The following is a 21,177-nucleotide window of genomic DNA, read 5'->3' as shown; positions in this document are numbered from 1 at the left end:
CTAGGTGAATGAATTTCGTCATTATCTACAACTTGCAAAAGCTACAATCTTAGAGTCATGTAGAATCCTTCCTTAAATGTCCTCCTTTCCTTTCTTAACCTTCATGAAAATCTATCAGTTATAATCTGTTCTACCTCTGAAATCTCCTTTATCTCACTCAATTAAACTTAATTACCATCTGTTATGCCCTAAGGGTCACTTACACCAAAATTTGTGAAGGCCTTTACCTGATGTTTTAGCTTTAGTTTCATTATTTCCACCTAGTTATCCATACTGCAGCAAGGGCATTCTTTCATAAGCATACATTTTGCTATGTCATTCTCTACTTGAGGCACATCCACAACTAAAACCCTCATTTCTTAGTGTGGGCAATTAGGGCAAATATTACCTCAGCTTCTCTCTAGCATCTAAATCGAGGGGTACCATTAATTCCCTTAACACTGATGTTCCTGTATGCTTTTTGCCTTTGCTGTGTTGTTCTTTTGATATGAATGCCATTTCACCCTTTAAAGGTGGTCTCATTAAAGGTGGTCTCTAAGCATTATCTACTTTATGAATCCGTCCCTAATAGTCCACTCTGAGCAGAAACAATGGTGCCATCCCCACACCCAACCCCACCACCACCACCATGGGTTCCTTTAACTTTTGTTTACCGTTACAGGGTTAGGCTGTGAATAATCAAGTAGTTTTCAATTTATTTTTTGAATTTATTTCTCATTCTTTCATCTCTTCCTTTATTAGTTCAGGCCTTTCCTGCTTTGACATCCATCATAGAAGATAATTTTTTCCCTATAAATCCCTCTGTTCCTGTATATTATTGTCAAAGAAATGAAACTATTACATTTTGCTTAAAACAAGTTGACATTCTGGGCCCGGTGACATTTCTAAGGTATGGATAGCAGCATGTTTTATTGTCACATCTGTACTAGAACTGCTAGGATTTTTAGGGCTAGTATTCAGGATTGTCCACTCAAAGTACTCAGCTGAAGTTAAGAGATCCACCAAGAAATTCCTTTTCTTTCTTAGGGGTGGAAAATATCTCTATCCCCTACTCTTTCCCTGAACACACCTGGTCTAGTCTTTACATTGTCAAACTCTTGAGTATATTGGGCAGAACACTGATTGCACTGTCCTATAAACAAAGAGTTACAACCACCTGAACAGCAAAGATAAGAATAAATATACAGGTGATTCTCTGCTTAGGAGTAGTGGAACCCCAAGCATATATACTAAGGATGGAAGGCACTGGGGAAAATGAAAGGATAGGGCCTTGTGATAGTCTTCACTTAATAGTCTTATAAATTTTAAATAAGAAAATGAGAAGAATCCTAAGGAGAGGATTTCCCTTTCTTCTTGGTGATAATAATTTAAAGATCTATAATTCAAGTTGGGAACCCTAGATACCCACAGGCATCAGAAGATGCTTTGTTTCCAAGACTGAATCACAAAAGACCATAGCCATTTATAGGAGATCTCTAGACCAGAGGTTGCAAATTGGTAGCTTGAAAATTTAATTTGTTTGATCCATATAGTGTTTGTAACTTTTTAAAAAATTAATGTTTATTTTTGAGAGAGAGAGAGAGAGAGACAGATTGTGAGCGGAGGAGGGGCAGAGAGAGGGAGACACAGAACCCAAAGCAGGCCCCAGGCTCTGAGCTGTCAGCATAGAGCCTGACATGGGGCATGAACTCACAGACTGTGAGATCATGACCTAAGCCAAAGTCGGATGCTTAACCAACTGAGCCACACAGGTGCCCCATAACTTTTAAAGTTATTTGCAATGATTTGAAATTTGGGAGATGTCACATAAATCCCCAGATTTTTTTATTATTTTATGAAGTCAGAAGATATGACATTGGTCTCAAACTCTCACATGGCCACAATCGGCTGAGTAGTGGTTGTTCTTGTTAATGGGCATATGCTTGCCATTCCCCCAAATCTCTATCACTTTTTACTCTCTTCCTGAAAAAGGGTCCAATGTTAGTTGCCATTAATCAACTCGCTTGCATTTTTACATATAGTAGAATTGAGAGCTGCTAGTAGAATTAAAAGGAATGTGACATAGTTCTTATACCTGTAGCTGTCAAAACATAAGGAAAAAAGACTGAGAGGACTGGTTTCAAAACATATAGGGGAGTTTGCATTTCCTTATAGAAATGAAGAATATTTTGGGGTGCCTGGGTGGGTCAGTCAGTTAAGTGTCCAACTTTTGATTTCAGCTCAGGTCATGATCTCATAGTGGTGAGACTGAACCCTGCATCAGGCTCCATGTTGACCATGGAGATGGAGCCTGCTTAAGTCTCTCTCTCTCTCTCTCTCTCTCTCTCTCTCTCTCTCTCTCTCTCTCCTTTTGTCCCTCCCCCACTTGCTCTCTCACTCTCAAAAAGTAAAAAAAAAACTAGAAATGAATGTTTCTACATCTTTACTATGCATGCAAAGTATGCCTTTGTTGAAGAAATACGACTTCAGGTATTAACATCATGCAATTTGGTATAGAGAATTATAACTGATATATAAAAAAGATGTACAATAGAAATATTAATTAACCTTAAAACATAGACTGAAAATTCAACAGGTTTTGTGTTTGAATGCCTACACTAAGTGTTGCTGCTGGGAAATGCAATTAATACATTGAGCAACAAACATTCCCAAGTACCAAAATATTTTATAGATGCCAAATTTATAAGAATGTCTATTGCAGAAGAATTATATGTTGAACTAGAAATATTTTTTTCTGTGTTGAATAAATGACTGAGGCCATATACAGAGCATATTATGTGGAAAGTTGGATTTCTTGTGGCATTTTCTTTTGTAGCTTATGAGAGAACAGATATAAAAGATACTGTAATGTGTATTTTTCCATGATTACATTGAGAATTTTGATGTGAATGAAGAAATTTTTGGCTTTTTCCCATTACAAGCAAATCAGAAAATGCTTTACTTGGGTATATTGAAAAAATTTCTAAGTATAATATAAGCAGACCACAATTAGTACATTTGAGTGTTAATGTCAGATTTATGAAATGTATATCCAATGCTGCAAAGTTTTATAGAGACAAATTTATGTTTGTTCATTGGTAGATTCACTAGGAATTATTTGCTTTGTGGTAAAAAGGCTTAAATAGAGCATATTATAGAGACAGCAGCTGCTACCAGGAGCTGGAGACCTCGAACTGACTTGAACAACAGCTCAAAAGTTGGGCAAAATGGATGAACAGTATGTTTCAGTTTCTCTTTATGAGCCTAGGTGCCTAAGTTAGGGCAAAGTGCTTGCCCCCAAAATTAAACCCACTGTACAAAGAGTAAATCTGTATCTGGAAAGAGAGCAATTCTTTTCCTTTAAGATACTGACTTTAAATAACCTCACTCCTTAGTCTCTCACCATTTCTCTTGCCCACACCTCTGTTAAAACTAATCCATACTAAATTCCATACTCAATGTGGGAATTCCAAATACAAAATCTGACATTAACATCTTGGTGCAGAAGAAAAGGAAGCAGGTTTCTGTTTTGAAATCAAAATGGTAATAGTTTTTAAAAGAAAATTGCAATAGGGTACCTGGGTGGCTCAGTCAGTTATACATCCGACTTCAGCTCAGGTCATGATCTGGCGGTTCATGGGTTTAAGCCCCACATCAGGCTCTGTGCTGACAGCTCAGAGCCTGGAGCCTGTTTTAGATTCTATTTCTCCCTCTCTCTCTGCCCCTCCCCTGCTCATGCTCTCTCTCTCTCTCTCATTCTCTCTCTCAAAAATAAACATTAAAAAATAATAAAAAATAAAATTGTAATAATTAATTATGGCTATTTTTAATTTGGAATTTTCATGTTTTTAATTTAAAATATTCCTACTATGATTTTTTGCCTTATCTCATATGCTCACCCCATAATCATTTTAAAAAGCTTTATTATATTTCTGACAGGCTTTTTAAAAAATAAAATTTATTGTCAAATTGGCTTACATACAACACCCATTGTTCATCCCAACAAGTGCCCTCCTTAATGCCCATCACCCAAATAGCCTCATTTACTTATGTAAGATACCCCTGTAGCTCCTGCAGGCATTTGAATTTATGACATCTACATTAGATAATATTTTAGCTACTCCTCCCCTTGCCTCTACTGTTGACCCTCCAAGAGAAGGAAAAGTTTAACAATTTATTGTCAGTCCAGAAGATGGTGAGTTATTGAAAGAACAGACCACTTTGGGTTCACTTCTGTGTACCCAGCATAAACTATAGTAGTCATTCAATGAGTGTTTACTAGATGGATGTATAAATCTCATGCAAGTTTAGTATTAAAGATAATGATTTTCCTTTCCCTTCAACCTCTTCTTGACCCTTTTCTGCCTTAGATGCCTATACAACAGCTGAAGTGGTTTATTCATGGACTCTTGGGAAGAACAAATCTGTGGAAGTAGCACAGGATGGCTCCCGCCTGAATCAGTACGACCTGCTGGGCCATGTTGTTGGGACGGAGATAATCCGGTCTAGTACAGGTATTTATTTATTTTATTTAATAAGCATTTTTGTAACATGTATCACATACCAGTTGCTATTGTAAGTCCTTGTAATAACATGCAATCCTCAAAACAGTCTTGTGATGTAGGTACTATTATCATAAGGAAACTGAGGCATAGAAATATTCAGTAATTTGTCCCATGTCACATTATGTAATAGAGCCAAGATCTGAACTCAGATAGATTGGATCCTAAAACAATGCTTTTAATTGTGATGCCCTCCTGTCTCTTGGTGAGTGGGTTAGAAAGTCAAAGCATTAGGGCTGGACTGTGGTAGAAGAGAAGGCAAAGGGAAGCCATGATGGTGGGAAAACTGAACTTTGATCCTAAAGGCTTCATGAAGACAATTGCTCAACTCTTCCAATGCTGAGGTGACAAATTAATAACCCAGGAGAAACCAGGTACACAGCCAATAAGTCTAAGGATGAGCCATGGAATTATTTTTTTAAGTGAGTCGCCCATCTCCAAAACAAGTCTGTCTGGCAAACCTTGTCAGGTCCTCTTAATAGCTAAATCCTTGGATATTAATAAATGGCACCTAGAGACTTGTTTTGTAGCCTTGAATCCTATTTGGAAACTGACAAGTTCCTGGGGCCTAAGGAAGAAGACACCCTGAATCTAAGCTAAGCTTAGGGTATTTGGCATAATGAAGTATAGTTGGGGGGCTTTTGTTTTGTTTTATAACTTTGCTTTCAAAGAATTACATTACCATTCAATAATTCTCTCTTGTAACTGGAGACAATGCATATCAGCCTATCATCATAGGCATGCATTTTTTCCAGTAGCATGATAAATAGTTCTCCATCCCCTCACTCTCAATCTAAAGGTGTCCTCAGATCTCAAATGAGTCTCTTGTAGACAGCAAATAGATGGGTCTTGTTTTTTTATCCATTCTGATACCCTATGTCTTTTGGTTGGCGCATTTAATCCATTTACATTCAGTGTTATTATAGAAAGATACGGGTTTAGAGTCATTGTGATGTCTGTATGTTTTATGCTTGTAGTGATGTCTCTGGTACTTTGTCTCACAGGATCCCCCTTAGGATCTCTTGTAGGGCTGGTTTCGTGGTGACAAATTCCTTCAGTTTTTGTTTGTTTGGGAAGACCTTTATCTCTCCTTCTATTCTAAATGACAGACTTGCTGGATAAAGGATTCTCGGCTGCATATTTTTTCTGTTTAGCACACTGAAGATATCGTGCCAAGCCTTTCTGGCCTGCCAAGTTTCAAAGGAGAGATCAGTCACGAGTCTTATAGGTCTCCCTTTATATGTGAGGGCACGTTTATCCCTTGCTGCTTTCAGAATTTTCTCTTTATCCTTGTATTTTGCCAGTTTCACTATGATATGTCGTGCAGAAGATCGATTCAAGTTACGTCTGAAGGGAGTTCTCTGTGCCTCTTGGATTTCAATGCCTTTTTCCTTCCCCAGTTCAGGGAAGTTCTCAGCTATAATTTCTTCAAGTACCCCTTCAGCACCTTTCCCTCTCTCTTCCTCCTCTGGGATACCAATTATGCGTATATTATTTCTTTTTAGTGTATCACTTAGTTCTCTAATTTTCCCCTCATACTCCTGGATTTTTTTATCTCTCTTTCTTTCAGCTTCCTCTTTCTCCATAACTTTATCTTCTAGTTCACCTATTCTCTCCTCTGCCTCTTCAATCCGAGCCGTCGTGGTTTCCATTTTGTTTTGCATTTCGTTTAAAGCGTTTTTCAGCTCCTCGTGACTGTGCCTTAGTCCCTTGATCTCTGTAGCAAGAGATTCTCTGCTGTCCTGTATACTGTTTTCAAGCCCAGCGATTAATTTTATGACTATTATTCTAAATTCACTTTCTGTTATATTATTTAAATCCTTTTTGATCAGTTCATTAGCTGTTGTTATTTCCTGGAGATTCTTCTGAGGGGAATTCTTCCGTTTGGTCATTTTGGATAGTCCCTGGGGCGGTGAGGACCTGCAGGGCACTTCCCCCGTGCTGTGGTGTATAACTGGAGTTGGTGGGCGGGGCCGCAGTCCGACCTGATGTCTGCCCCCAGCCCACCGCTGGGGCCACAGTCAGACTGGTGTGTGCCTTCTCTTCCCCTCTCCTAGGGGCGGGATTCACTGTGGGGTGGTGTGGCCCGTCTGGTCTACTTGCACACTGCCAGGCTTGTGGTGCTGGGGAGCTGGCGTATTAGCTGGGGTGGGTAGGCAAGGTGCACGGGGGCGGGAGGGGCAGGCTTAGCTCGCTTCTCCTTAGGTGATCCACTTCAGGAGGGGCCCTGTGGCAGCGGGAGGGAGTCAGATCCACTGCCGGAGGTTTGGCTCCGCAGAAGCACAGAGTTGGGTGTTTGCGCGGAGCGAGCAAGTTCCCTGGCAGGAACTGGTTCTCTTTGGGATTTTGGCTGGGGGATGGGCGGGGGAGATGGTGCTGGCGAGCGCCTTTGTTCCCCGCCAAGCTGAGCTCTGCCGTCCGGGGGCTCAGCAGCTCTCCCTCCCTTTGTCCTCCAGCCTTCCCGCTTTCTGAGCAGAGCTGTTAACTTATGACCTCCCAGACTCTAAGTCGAGCTTGCTGTCGGAACACAGTCCGTCCGGCCCCTCCGCTTTTGCCAGCCCGACTCGGGGGCTCTGCTTGGCCAGCGAGCCGCCCCTCCGCCCCGGCTCCCTCCCGCCAGTCCGTGGAGCGCGCACCGCCTCGCCGCCCTTCCTACCCTCTTCCGTGGGCCTCTCGTCTGCGCTTGGCTCCGGAGACTCCGTTCTGCTAATCCTCTGGCGGTTTTCTGGGTTATTTAGGCAGGTATAGGTGGAATCTAAGTGATCAGCAGGACGCGCGGTGAGCCCAGCGTCCTCCTACGCCGCCATCTTCCGGAACTCCAATAGGCATGCATTTTTTAAAAGTAAGTGTTTCCAATACTATATCATGAATATGACTATAATACTGTATGACATAAAAATTTTATAATGACTCATTCATCAGTGTATAGGCTGAGCCACCACAAAGTAATTGTATTGATTATACTAGGCTACCATAAAGCAATCATAGTGCTGCTTCTTTGTTATCAAGGCATGAATTGTTATACTTGTAAACAAATATTAATTTTTTTACATATTTTCATTTTTGATGTCTAGTGTCAGTAATATGTATAACATTTGCAATGTTTTGTATTATATAAGACAATATTGATGTAGGTACTAACAGATGATTTGTCTTATAAACAGTTGAGGTAAACTTAGAGTATCAATAAATACAGTACAGTAATGTAAATGTATTTTCTCTTCCATATGATTTTCTTAATAATGTTTTCTTTTCCCTAGCTTTGTTGTAAGAATACAGTATATGATACTTATACAAAATTTATGTTAATCCACTGTTATTGGTAAGGCTTCCAGTCAACAGTAGGTTATTAGTAGTTAAGTTTTGGGGGAGTCAGAAGTTATAGGCAGATTTTCCATTGTGTAGGGGTTTGGTGTCCCTAAATCCAGTGTTATTTAAGTCTCAATTGCAATTTTCTTTCATTCTGAGTCTTTATCTGGTTTTGGCGTCAGGGCAAAGCTAGCCCTCTAAAATGAGTTTGGAAGCACTTTCTCCTTTTCAATTTTTTGGAAGAGTTTAAGGATGACTGACATTCATTCTTCTTTAAATGTTTGGTTACCCATGAAGCCATTTTGTCCTGGGATTTTCTTTGTTGGAAGGTGCTTAATTACTGATTATGTCTCCTTGCACCACATTGATCTGTTTAGATTTTCTATTTATGATTCAGTGGTCCATACTCCACTTTTCAGCAGCGCCCCAGGGGGCCTCTGTTGCATGGAGAACTAGCTACTTGCAGCAGTTGGGTACCCTGCTGTTTTGAAACACAGGTTAACCCTGGCATACTCTACTGCTTGGGGTGGGGATCCCTAGGTATTACAGTGGGCCTGTTTCAACTCATGGAGATCACCATTGTGGTGAGTGGAGTGCCATGACTCCCCTTCCCATTCAGCAGTGTAGTCAGTGGGTTTTGACCTGTGGAGGTCTCTATTTTGGTAGTGGGGGTCACCATGACACCCAGGCAAGAAAGCCAGAGCATTTTGGACCTGTGGAGGTCGCTATTTTGGTGGGTGGGGACACCAGGACACCAAGGAGTGTGATCCTTTTGTCTAGACTACCACCATTGGGTAAGGCCTCTGCTGGAGTTGTGCTGTTAGTCCAAACTCTGCTGTTGTGTGGTGCCTCTGTACTCATCTGTTTCCCAGAGATGCAGACTACTTTCAGAGGTTGTGTTCCCTGCACAAGTGGGGACAGACTGCTGGCTGGACTCTGATGTGTGAGGTTGCTAGCAGAGACCTGGTATCATGGCCAAGATCCATGCATAGGTGGCTATATGTTTCACCACCATCCCCCTTTTTTGTTCCTAGTTGACCTCAAATGGTCTAGCTTCACTGATTCTTCCAGTATTTCCCATGAGGCAAGGCAGAAGTAGGCCTCCAGGGGAGTGCTCTGGAATACTGGGGAAGCTGGATATCCACCTTAGTCTCTCCTTTTCCATTAGAGAAACCATAGACACAGAGGAACCCTCTAGGTGATACATTGGGCTGGCCTGAGGGAGGGAAGAAGTTGGCAAAGTGAAGGCACTTCTCTTACCTTTCTAATGTGGCTTTTCTTGGATTTTGTGCTGCAGGAGGATGCTTCTGTTTTATTCCCTGGCTCTGAGATTTTCACAAAAGTATTGTCCATAAATAGTTGCTAATCCATATATTTGTGATGGGATACTGGAGCCAGGGATGCTGTATTCCACCATCTTGTTCATCTTCGGCATGCTCTTTGCTACTTTGGAAATAAAACAGGAAGACAGAAATTGAAAGAAAGAAGGCTAGAAAAATAAGATTGAAGAAAATAAATTCAGTTATTTAAAACAAATGGCTAATTTGATAAGTTTTTGTAAAATCTACTCGCTTTAAGAGATCTACAAAATACAACTAATTTATGAACAGTATTTATTACATATTTTATACATTAAATATTCCACATGATCAGATACAGGATTAATAGACAGGAGTTTGGAGGTGTGAGACTAAGATGGAGAAGGGGAAAACTGCCCTAGCTAATCAAAGTCCAAATCTCATTAAAAATAAGTATTCAAAGCATTTTCAGTGGAGAGAGAGAGACTGAAGGGAAGAAGAGGGAGAGAAAGGAATAGAAATGAAAACAGACAGCAGAGGGGGATAAGATGAGAGCAGGAGAGTGTGAAGAACAAAGGCAGAAATAAAAGGACTGAAAGAGGAAAGAGAAAAAAAGGAACTCAAAAATTATAATGAATAACATATTCTATAATTTCGTATGAGAATTCATTGCTAAGTTAACAATAAGCCAAATTGAATCAAAACCACACTCAGATCCCACCTTATGCCAGTCAGAGTGGCTAAAATGAACAAGTCAGGAGACTATAGGTGCTGGAGAGAATATGGAGAAATGGGAACCCTCTTGCACTGTTGGTGGGAATGCAAACTGGTGCAGCCACTCTGGAAAACAGTGTGGAGGTTCCTGAAAAAATGAAAAATAGATCTACCCTACAACCCAGCAATAGCACTGCTAGGAATTTACCCAAGGGATACAGGAGTGCTGATGCCTAGGGGCACTTGTACCCCAATAGTTATAGCAGCACTTTCAACAATAGCCAAATTACGGAAAGAGCCTAAGTGTCCATCAACGGATGAATGGATAAAGAAATTGTGGTTTATATACACAATGGAATACTACGTGGCAATGAGAAAGAATGAAATATGGCCTTTTGTAGCAATGTGGATGGAACTGGAGAGTGTTATGATAAGTGAAATAAGTCATACAGAGAAAGACAGATACCATATGTTTTCACTCTTATGTGGATCCTGAGAAACTGACCATGGGGGAAGGGAAGGAAAAAAAAAAGTTAGAGAGGGAGGGAGCCAAAACATAAGAGACTCTTAAAAACTGGGAACAAACTGAGGGCTGATGGGGGGGTAGATGGGAGGGGAGGGTGGGTAATGGGTATTGAGGAGGACACCTGTTGGGATGAACACTGGGTATTGTATGGAAACCAATTTGACAAAAATTTCATATTAAAAAAAGTAATAATAATAAGCCAATTTGTATTTTCCATGTTCACATAAACAAGTTGAAATGTGAATACACACACAATAGGGATTGTGCATTGAGCTTTGTATGACCAGATGCTGCTTTCTACACTTAGGTACAAGGGAGTGGGTGGGGTAGGAAAATGGGAAATTGCCTCATGGGAGAACTGCCAAAAACAAATGTCGGCAAAGGGAGAGATGAAAAGTAAGAAGCTCTAACAAAGTAAAATAGTAGAGGAATAAGATTGCATGGGTCTATTTGGGGACTATTGTGGGGGAAATTCACTTTTTTTAAACTCTTTGAGAGATGGCAAGCACCTGGAATCTTAAGCAAAAGAGAGATAAAATTTGATTTATGTTTCAATAGGATCATTTTGCTGTGCTATGAATACATTGAAGGGGCCAAGACCAATTATAAAGCTATTACAGTATCTAAGTACAAGATGATGGTAGCTTACACTAGAAGGGTAGTAGTAGAGGTAGTGAGAAGTGGTTAAATTATGAATATTTTGAAGAAAGAACTCTCAGCGTTTGCTGATTGATTGGGTATCTGTGTGTGCACACACAGATGCATACATGAAAGAAGGAAGGAGAGAGAGAAATCAGTGATGGTTGCTATCAATTTTGGGGGTTCCCTGGCTAGTGGATGTATCTCTCCAATCTCCGTCTCTGTCATCACATGTCATCATACATCTCCCTGTGTGTGTCTGTCTTCTTTTTATATAAACATCGGTCATAGTGTATTAGGGACCATCCTACTCCAGTATGACCTCATTTTAACTAATTATACTTGCAACAACCCTATTTCTAAAGGTTACATTCTGTTTCTTTATATCTTCTTCAATTACCTTCATAAGCTTTCTATAGTTTTAAGCATACAGATCTTTTACATCTTTGGTTAGATTTATTCCTAGGTATTTTATGCTTCTTGGTGCAATTGTGAATGGGATCAGTTTCTTTATTTGTCTTTCTGTTGCTTCATTATTAGTGTATAAGAATGCAACTGATTTCTGTACATTGATTTTGTATCCTGCAACTTTGCTGAATTCATGTATCAGTTCTAGCAGACTTTTGGTGGAGTCTATCGGATTTTCCATGTATAATATCATGTCATCTGCAAAAAGCGAAAGCTTGACTTCATCTTTGCCAATTTTGATGCCTTTGATTTCCTTTTGTTGTCTGATTGCTGATGCTAGAACTTCCAACACTATATTAAACAACAGCGGTGAGAGTGGGCATCCCTGTCTTGTTCCTGATCTCAGGGGAAAGACATTCCCTGCTCATGGATTGGAAGAATAAATATTGTCAAAATGTCAATACTGCCCAAAGCTATCTACACATTCAATGCAATCCCAATCAAAATTTCACCGGCATTCTTCTCAAAACTAGAACAAGCAATCCTAAAATTCATATGCAACCACAAAAGGCCCCGAATAGCCAAAGTAATTTTGAAGAAGAAGACCAAAGCAGGAGGCATCACAATCCCAGACTTTAGTCTCTACTACAAAGCTTTAATCATCAAGACAGCATGGTATTGGCACAAAAACAGACACATAGACCAATGGAATAGAATAGAAACCCCAGAACTAGACCCACAAACGTATGGCCAACTCATCTTTGACAAAGCAGGAAAGAACATCCAATGGAAAAAAGACAGTCTCTTTAACAAATGGTGCTGGGAGAACTGGACAGCAACATGCAGAAGGTTGAAACTAGACCACTTTCTCACACCATTCACAAAAATAAACTCAAAATGGATAAAGGACCTGAATGTGAGACAGGAAACCATCAAAACACTAGAGGAGAAAGCAGGAAAAGACCTCTCTGACCTCAGCCATAGCAATCTCTTACTTGACACATCCCCAAAGGCAAGGGAATTAAAAGCAAAAGTGAATTACTGGGACCTTATGAAGATAAAAAGCTTCTGCACAGCAAAGGAAACAACCAACAAAACTAAAAGGCAACCAACGGAATGGGAAAAGATATTTGCAAATGACATATCAGACAAAGGGCTAGTATCCAAAATCTATAAAGAGCTCACCAAACTCCACACCCGAAAAACAAATAACCCAGTGAAGAAATGGGCAGAAAACACGAATAGACACTTCTCTAAAGAAGACATCCGGATGGCCAACAGGCACATGAAAAGATGTTCAACGTCACTCCTTATCAGGGAAATATAAATCAAAACCACACTCAGATATCACCTCACGCCAGTCAGAGTGGCCAAAATGAACAAATCAGGAGACTATAGATGCTGGAGAGGATGTGGAGAAATGGGAACCCTCTTGCACTGTTGGTGGGAATGCAAATTGGTGCAGCTGCTCTGGAAAGCAGTGTGGAGGTTCCTCAGAAAATTAAAAATAGACCTACCCGATGACCCAGCAATAGCACTGCTAGGAATTTACCCAAGGGATACAGGAGTGCTGATGCATAGGGTCACTTGTACCCCAATGTTGATAGCAGCACTCTCAACAATAGCCAAATTATGGAAAGAGCCTAAATGTCCATCAACTGATGAATGGATAAAGAAATTGTGGTTTATATACACAATGGAGTACTATGTGGCAATGAGAAAGAATGAAATATGGCCCTTTGTAGCAACGTGGATGGAACTGGAGAGTGTGATGCTAAGTGAAATAAGCCATACAGAGACAGAGAGATACCATATGTTTTCACTCTTATGTGGATCCTGAGAAACTTAACAGAAACCCATGGGGGAGGGGAAGGGGGAAAAAAAAAAGAGTGGGAGAGAGCCAAAGCATAAGAGACTCTTAAAAACTGAGAACAAACTGAGGGTTGATGGGGGGTGGGAGGGAGGGGAGGGTGGGTGATGGGTATTGAGGAGGGCACCTTTTGGGATAAGCACTGGGTGTTGTATGGAAACCAATTTGACAATAAATTTCATATATTGAAAAATTTTTTAAAAATGAAAAAAAATAAAGGTTACATTCTGAAGTACTCAGGGTTAGTACTTCACCATATCTTTCTGGGGTACACAATTCAACCGATAACAAGTAGGAAGCCCAGGAAGAAGATATTATTTAAAGACAGGCTGGATGAGAATGCCAAGGAAGTGAGTGAAGCAGAAAAATAGGATAAGTATTGAGTCCTGACATTCTCAAGTGTTTAGAAAGTTGAAGGAACCAGCAAAGGGGACTGGAAAGATAGGAAGGAAACCAGAAGAGTGTCATGACCTAGAAGTTTGGTGAAGAGAGTCATTCCAGGAGGATGGAGTGCTCATCTATGGAAAATGCTGCTGACAGATCCATTAAGACTGATAAATAATTGATAATCTACCTTACAGGGTTGTTGGGAGGGTGTAAAGTTAATATTCCCCAAACACTCAAAATTGTTTGGCACATAGTAAGAGTTCAATAAGTGATAATGCTTGTTTTGGAGTGGGGTGATCTAGGCTAACCCACATTCTGCTATATGAACTTTTGGTTCTAACCCTATAAGTCCATTCAAACAAAAGAGCAGAATGGTTAAAAAGCATAAATGGTGGAGCCCACCCATATGACCTTTAATTCAGGCTCCGCTGCTTAGTAGCTGGAAAACTGTGCTTAAGTTGTTCAATCTCTCTTTGCCTGAGTTTATTGGACTATAAAATGAGGATAACAATAGTATCCACCTTATAGCATTTTTGTAATCATTAAGTATGTTAAGAATGTTAAAGCGCTAGAAGAGTGCCAATCACAAAGCAAATGCTATAGAAAAGAATGATATTTATTATTATTTAAATGAATACACTAATGTATTTGAATGAATCTGTGTCAAAATTGCTCTGAGCAAGCTGTGTTGGTATAGTATTAGCATATATTTTCACACAAAAGCACTGCTTCATGATTATTAAAGAGATATGGTTATGTGAACTTGGTAGGTGCTGGAATGTCTTGTTTTGACTATAAGGTTAAAGAGCTTGGTGAACTGAATTGGGGCCCACCTTGATTTAACAATGTTTATTCAGCTACATATTGCCTAATTTTACTCTCTACAGGAGAATATGTCGTCATGACAACCCACTTCCATCTCAAGCGAAAAATTGGCTACTTTGTGATCCAGACCTACTTGCCATGTATCATGACTGTCATTCTGTCACAAGTGTCTTTCTGGCTCAACAGAGAGTCTGTCCCTGCCCGCACGGTCTTTGGTGAGTGTTGTTTTATGGAGAATGGGGAGATGAGGGCATTTGCTAAATCTTATGATGGACTGTCAGGTAGGGATATGGAAAGTGGATGGAAGCAATGCCTGGGCCTAGCATTGGTAAGTGAGTCATCAGGTCCTGGTATTTCAAGCAACTGAGTTCTTAACAAAAAAGTGGGAATAAGAAGAGTGTTGGGGGCGCCTGGGTGGCTCAGTTGGTTGAGCATCCACCTTCGGCTCAGGTTATGATCTCACAGCTCATGACTTCCAGTTTCGCTTCAGGCTCTGTGCTGACAGCTCAGAGCCTAGAGTCTGCTTCGGATTCTGTGTTTAGGTCTCTCTCTCTGCCCCTCCCCTGCTCATGATATCTCTCTCTCAAAAATAAACATTAAAATAAATTTTTATAAAAAGAGTGTTGGAGTAGGAAGTTTATTAAATGCTTCCTGTCTCAGTCAAGTTTGCTTTTGGAACTGGGGAGGGACTGAGCCTTCAGTGAAAAAGAGAGAAAATTAGTGGGCAGAGCTGGAGAAGGTTGGAAGTGAGAAACTAAGTTGACAACAAAGAAGTGGACTGGGTGTTTTTTTATGATCCTTTTTTTTTTCTATAAGCATCTGACATTGATGTTTCTCCTCTAGCTTTTTTAAATTGCAAATTATCAGTAAAGGGTACACAAAGCTTGAAGGGTTTTTCAATAGTACCTACAATCAGGAAAATTTTCTTTAATATAAATTTACCGATGTCTAAAAGAGATTTGCATATTATTAGCATTTTCTCCTGGAAGACTTAAACATATAGAACATTTTCTGCCTGTTTTCCCCACTGTAAACATTTTTAAGAGACAAATATTCACTCTTTTTAGTCTACTAACCTGCCTCCATAGTAGTGGTGGCTGTGAGGCATGCACAACAACAGTTCTGGTGAAGTGGAGGGAGCAGAATCTATATAGGAGTCACTGATTTTTAGAAATATAACAAACTAGATACCCTGAAAATCTCCCTCTACAAAATTCTAGAAATGTTAGATAAAACATAGAAAATATTCTTTTTAAATATGTGAAATGATAAGAAATTAAAGGAGATGCTCAGGGGCCCAAATGAAAGAGGGAACTAAAAATTGGAATGTTAGTCACATGAGCTGATACTGTTATAGTTGGAAGATGGGTAGATAGACTACTAGTCTTGGTAAATAAGAGTTTTGGGGGTTTTTTAAATTTATTTATTTGGAGGGAGGGAGGGAGAGGGAGAGAGAGAGAGTGAGAAAGAGCAAGAGTGAGAGAGAGAGAGCAAGTGGGGGAGGGACAGAGATTGAGGGAGAGAATCTGAAGAAGGGTCTGCTCTGTCAGCACAGAGCCCGATGCAGGGCTCAACCCACAAAACCCTGAGATCATGACCTGAGCCGAAACCAAGAGTGGGATGCTAAATCGATGAAGCCACCCAGGTGCCGCAATAAGGCTCTGAGTTTTAAGGTTACACAAGAAAGGCTCTGAGCCTGAGTGAAGTTTAGGATTAGAACTAGGGCTGTGGTAGACTAAATAATGTCCCCTGAATATATCCATGTCTTAATCTCTGGAATCTGTGAATGTTACCCTATATAGCAAAAGAGGTGTTGCAGATGTGCACTAAATTAAAGATCTTGAGATGGAGAGATTATCCTGGATTATCTGGATGGGCCCTAAATATAATCACAAGTGTCCTTATAAGAGGGAGGCAGAGAGATATTTGACTACAGAGCAGAAGGCAGTTTGATGAAAAAAGCTGAAGAAATTTGAAGATGCTCTGCCGTTGGCTTTGAAAGAGGAGAAGGCCTATAAAACTGCCAGACTTATGACCTCCAAAAGTGTAAGAAAAAATATTTGTGTTGTTTTAAGCCACTAAATTTGTGGTTTTTTTTTTTTTTTTACATAAACCATAGGAGACGAATACAAGGATTCATCTCATCAATCCAACACCATTTAAGGGTTATACCCTAGAAAGAGCACTAGAAAAATACAGTAATCAGGGAGACAATAAGGAGGCATGTCTATTTTGGCCAGGGATCTGTGTAAAATATAGGATTCCTTAAGAATTTATTTTTTTAATTTAAACTTTGGCCTCACATGAGTTTAGAGTTCATATTTACACTCACTACATTGATGTAAAAACTTCGAAATTTTACATTAACACATTAATTTAAAAAGTGATTGCAGAATTTTTATGATAGAACAAAGAGCCAAGAATAGCCAATATCCTCCTAAACAAGAAGAACAAAGTGGAGGGACTTGCCCCATGAGATGCCAAAAATGATTAAAAAGCTATAGTAATTAAAACTGTGTTATAGGCATAAGGGAAAGAAAAATAAACACTACAGAGAGAGTAAAAGTAGGCCCACATATATGAGAACTTGATTCATGACACAGATGGCATTACAGAGAATTAATCTGATTGATATAGGTTTAAATATAAAAGCTAAAAATGTCATTCTCTTAGAACTAAATATAAGACAATGTCTTTGTAACCTTTGGAATGCAGAAATTCCTTAGTGTACAAAAAAATAAGAATAAAAGAATTGGACTTTGTCAAAATTAAAAATTTCCACTCATCAAAGAATAGCAGTAAAAAAATGAAAAGGCAAGCCATAGACTGGAAGAATATATTTTATATATGTACAGATCTGACAAAGCATCTATTCAAAAAATATAAGGAGATCCTATAATTCAGTGATAAAAATATAAAGAATCTAATTTTAAATATTGGAAAAATACATGAAAAGACATTTCACCAAGAATATATGCAAACACCCCATAAGAACATGAAAATATACTTAATATCATTTTGTATCAGGAAAATATAAAAGCCACATGGAGACATTAGTTTATAAACACTAGAGTGGCTAAAATTAAAACAGAACGACAATTGCAAATATTTGTGAGATTGAGGAGCAAATGGAACTCTCACACACTGCTGGTGAGGTTGTAAAATGGAACAATCACTTGGGAAAATGTTTGGCTATTTCTTAAAAGGTAAAAATATATTTGCCCTAAAATTTAAGTATTTCACTTCATACCCAAGTGATATGAAAATATATATATATCCATAGTATATATCTATAAAAGGCTTATGCAAGAATGTTCATAATAGCTTTATTCATAAAATCCCAAATTGGAAAAACATCCAGATGCACATCAACAAGTGAATGTGTGTTTATATTGTGGCATATTCATACAGTGAATTTACAACTATTGATTCACATAACAATATAGGTGGATCTCAAAAATTATGTCAAACTAAGAAGCCAGGCACAAAATAGTACATAATATATGATTTCATTTATATGAAATTCCAAAACAGGCAAAACTAAGCTAGGCTGTTAGAAACCAAAGCGGTTCTTCCTCTGGGGTGGTGGATTCACTGAAATTAGGTATAAGAGAACTTATTGGTAAAGTAGAATATTCTATATCTTCATTGGGTAGTAGTTATATAACTGTATATGTTTGCCCACTTTGAAATGTACAACATAAAAAAGAAAGGTACAAAAATCTACTTTTATTTTATTGTATATAATGTATAACCCAATTAAAAATACTGACCTAATAGAACTTCAGATAGTTATCAAACTTTAAAATAGCTATGATGAACACGTTCAAGTAGGTGAAACTAATATAAGAATTCTATTATATAAACAGTGTGTTTAGGTAGAGAGAAAAAGCACATGTGAGAGAACAAGCAAACTAGAAATTCTAAAACAGGAAAATATAGATTAAAAAAATCAGTGGTTTAGATATAGTTGAAGGGAGAACCCATTAACTGAAAAAAATATCTAGAATGAGGCCCAGAAAGGCAAAAATGTGTAAAATGCAGAAGATAGAGAAATAATATATGATTTATTGAGAAGGTCTAACACAGATATAATGGAATCGTAGAAGGAAAATGAGAGTGGTATAGAAGCAATTTTTTGAAGAGATAATGGCTGAACCCTGTCTAAACCTGATAAAGGACATAAATGCACAATTACAAAAAGCTCTATGCACCTAAGGAGGATAAATTAAAAGACAAACAGAGACACATTATAATGAAACTTTTGGAAACAAAGAGGAAAATCTTTAAAGTAGTCTAGAAAAACACATTGTCTTTAAAATAATGATAAATAGGGGCGCCTGGGTGGCGCAGTCGGTTAAGCGTCCGACTTCAGCCAGGTCACGATCTCGCGGTCTGTGAGTTCGAGCCCCGCGTCAGGCTCTGGGCTGATGGCTCGGAGCCTGGAGCCTGTTTCCGATTCTGTGTCTCCCTCTCTCTCTGCCCCTCCCCCGTTCATGCTCTGTCTCTCTCTGTCCCAAAAATAAATAAAAAACGTTGAAAAAAAATTAAAAAAAAAAAATAAAATAAAATAATGATAAATAGATTACCAGCTGACTTCAATAGAAACAATAAAGACCTGGGGCGCCTGGGTGGCGCAGTCGGTTAAGCGTCCGACTTCAGCCAGGTCACGATCTCGCTGTCCGTGAGTTCGAGCCCCGCATCAGGCTCTGGGCCGATGGCTCGGAGCCTGGAGCCTGTTTCCGATTCTGTGTCTCCCTCTCTCTCTGCCCCTCCCCTGTTCATGCTCTGTCTCTCTCTGTCCCAAAAATAAATAAAAAAAAAAAACGTTGGAAAAAAAAAGAAACAATAAAGACCTTTTCAGATAAAAAAATAAAATTAAGAGTTCATTATTGTCAAACCCTCACTAAGAGTTCTTTAAGAAAAAGTAAAATTATCCAAGAAGGAAGGTTTAAGATGCATTTTAACAATGAAAATAATAAATATATGGGGAATGGTAAATGACAATTGAATGTATAAAATAATAACAGCAGCTTATTGGGTATATGACATATTTAGAATAAAAGACTAGACCTTAATGCAGTGTATGTAAGTTGAGATGGAGATAAGGTGTTCTAAGGACTTTAATTGTCAGTGAAATGTGTAAAGCTACCAATTAATATTAAATTTTCATAAGTCAAAGGTTCATGCTGACTGAAACTCATACATCTAATGGGAATGTTAAATGGCACATGCACTTTAAAAAGCTGTTTGGCAGTCTCCTATAGTTAAGGTTTACTTACAATATAATCATGTAGTTGCATCTCTAAGTGTTTTCTAGGAAAAATGAAAACATATGCTCACACAAAGACTTATATGTAAATCTTCCCAGAAGCTTCATTCATAATAGTTGAACATTAGAAATAGTCCAGATGTCCATTAATGTGTGAATGGACAAATTGTTATATCAATGCAGTGGAATGCTACTCTGAAATTAACAGGAATGAACTAAAGATAGATGCAACAACATGAGTGAATTTAAAGAATACTATGCTAAGTGAGGAAAACCAAACACAAATGAGTACATACTATATGATATGTATGAAACTCTAAGGGAAAAAAATCTAACCATACTGAAAGAAAACAGAGGAGTAGTTATCTGAGGCCAGGGAGGGTAGAGCAGTTTCATTCATCACACATGTACTAGGGGCTTACTCTGTCCCAGGTATATATTCAGGGTTGAGGGGATAGAGACAGATTACTCATGATCCCTATTCTCAAGCAATTCCTGCTTTGGTAGTACAGACAGACATGTGTTCTCAAAGAAGTGTCCTAGATTTTTAGAAGTGCTCATGGAAGTGAGGTGGGGAAGTCACAAAATACTTTCTAGGAGAGTCTTGAAAGAGAAGCACTGGGTGATAAGACTGCATCTCTTAAAATGCCAAACCTCATTGTTCATCCACAAAATGTAAATGTTTGATTGAGGATCCTACCAGCTGGCTAGCTAAGAATTCTTCACAAGATGACTATTCTAATGAAGCTCTAGAGGCTAAAACGCAAAAATTTCTACTGAGATATGATACAGAAACACTTATGTTGCAGTATAGTTCTCTCTATCCATGCATAGGCACACTGCTATGACTGTGCCAGGGTAGACAACTGCATTTGCTAATAACCATAAGTAAGGTAGCTTGTTTCTCCCATGAATCACTCCTTGCTCAGTGTGGTCAGAGGATTACTGAGCCTTGGGTTCAGTCCCAGAACTTACCAGGTAACATACTCAGATAGATTGTTAATAGGTACTGGCTATGTGGCTGATTCCTGATAGGGATTAAAATCTGGTTTTGCCAATCAGCCTTGCTGACTACCTAGTTTGTACAAAGGTGCTTCCTTAGGATCTCTCTGTTGAAACTGTACTAAGTCTTTTCCAGTCTGGATTTTCATTTATATAGCAAATGTATAAGTAAGGTACTTGAGGGAGCAAGATGTGAAAGAAGGCCCAAGAGGCTGCAGCACACATGGCTGACTCTCTGGGTAGAGTTAAAAGATAGGCCTTATTTGCTTGCTTTTCTATATAATATCTCTCACCACATTAGGACTTCTTTCTATGCCCTATTTGACCCAGACTTATATTCCCTATCCTCTTGAGCATGCCAACACTCAGAAAGAAGGTCTGACTAC

At 39.0% G+C, this 21,177-nt stretch overlaps 1 protein-coding gene across 3 annotated transcripts in view; it reads left to right on the top strand.

Moving 5' to 3' along the window:
- GABRA3 (gamma-aminobutyric acid type A receptor subunit alpha3) overlaps positions 1–21,177 on the top strand; it is a 307,132-nt gene that overhangs the window by 265,590 nt on the left and 20,365 nt on the right. For all 3 annotated transcript variants that reach the window (XM_058712480.1, XM_058712478.1, XM_058712477.1), the window contains 2 exons: positions 4,350–4,493; positions 14,580–14,732. In XM_058712480.1, coding sequence (XP_058568463.1) covers positions 4,350–4,493; positions 14,580–14,732 — 297 coding nt within the window. The remainder of the gene's footprint in view (positions 1–4,349; positions 4,494–14,579; positions 14,733–21,177) is intronic.

Source organism: Neofelis nebulosa, chromosome X, assembly GCF_028018385.1.
Source record: "Neofelis nebulosa isolate mNeoNeb1 chromosome X, mNeoNeb1.pri, whole genome shotgun sequence".
Taxonomy (NCBI): domain Eukaryota; kingdom Metazoa; phylum Chordata; class Mammalia; order Carnivora; family Felidae; genus Neofelis; species Neofelis nebulosa.
Note: the sequence above shows the minus strand (reverse complement) of the source record. Positions and strands in the feature narration are given on the sequence as shown.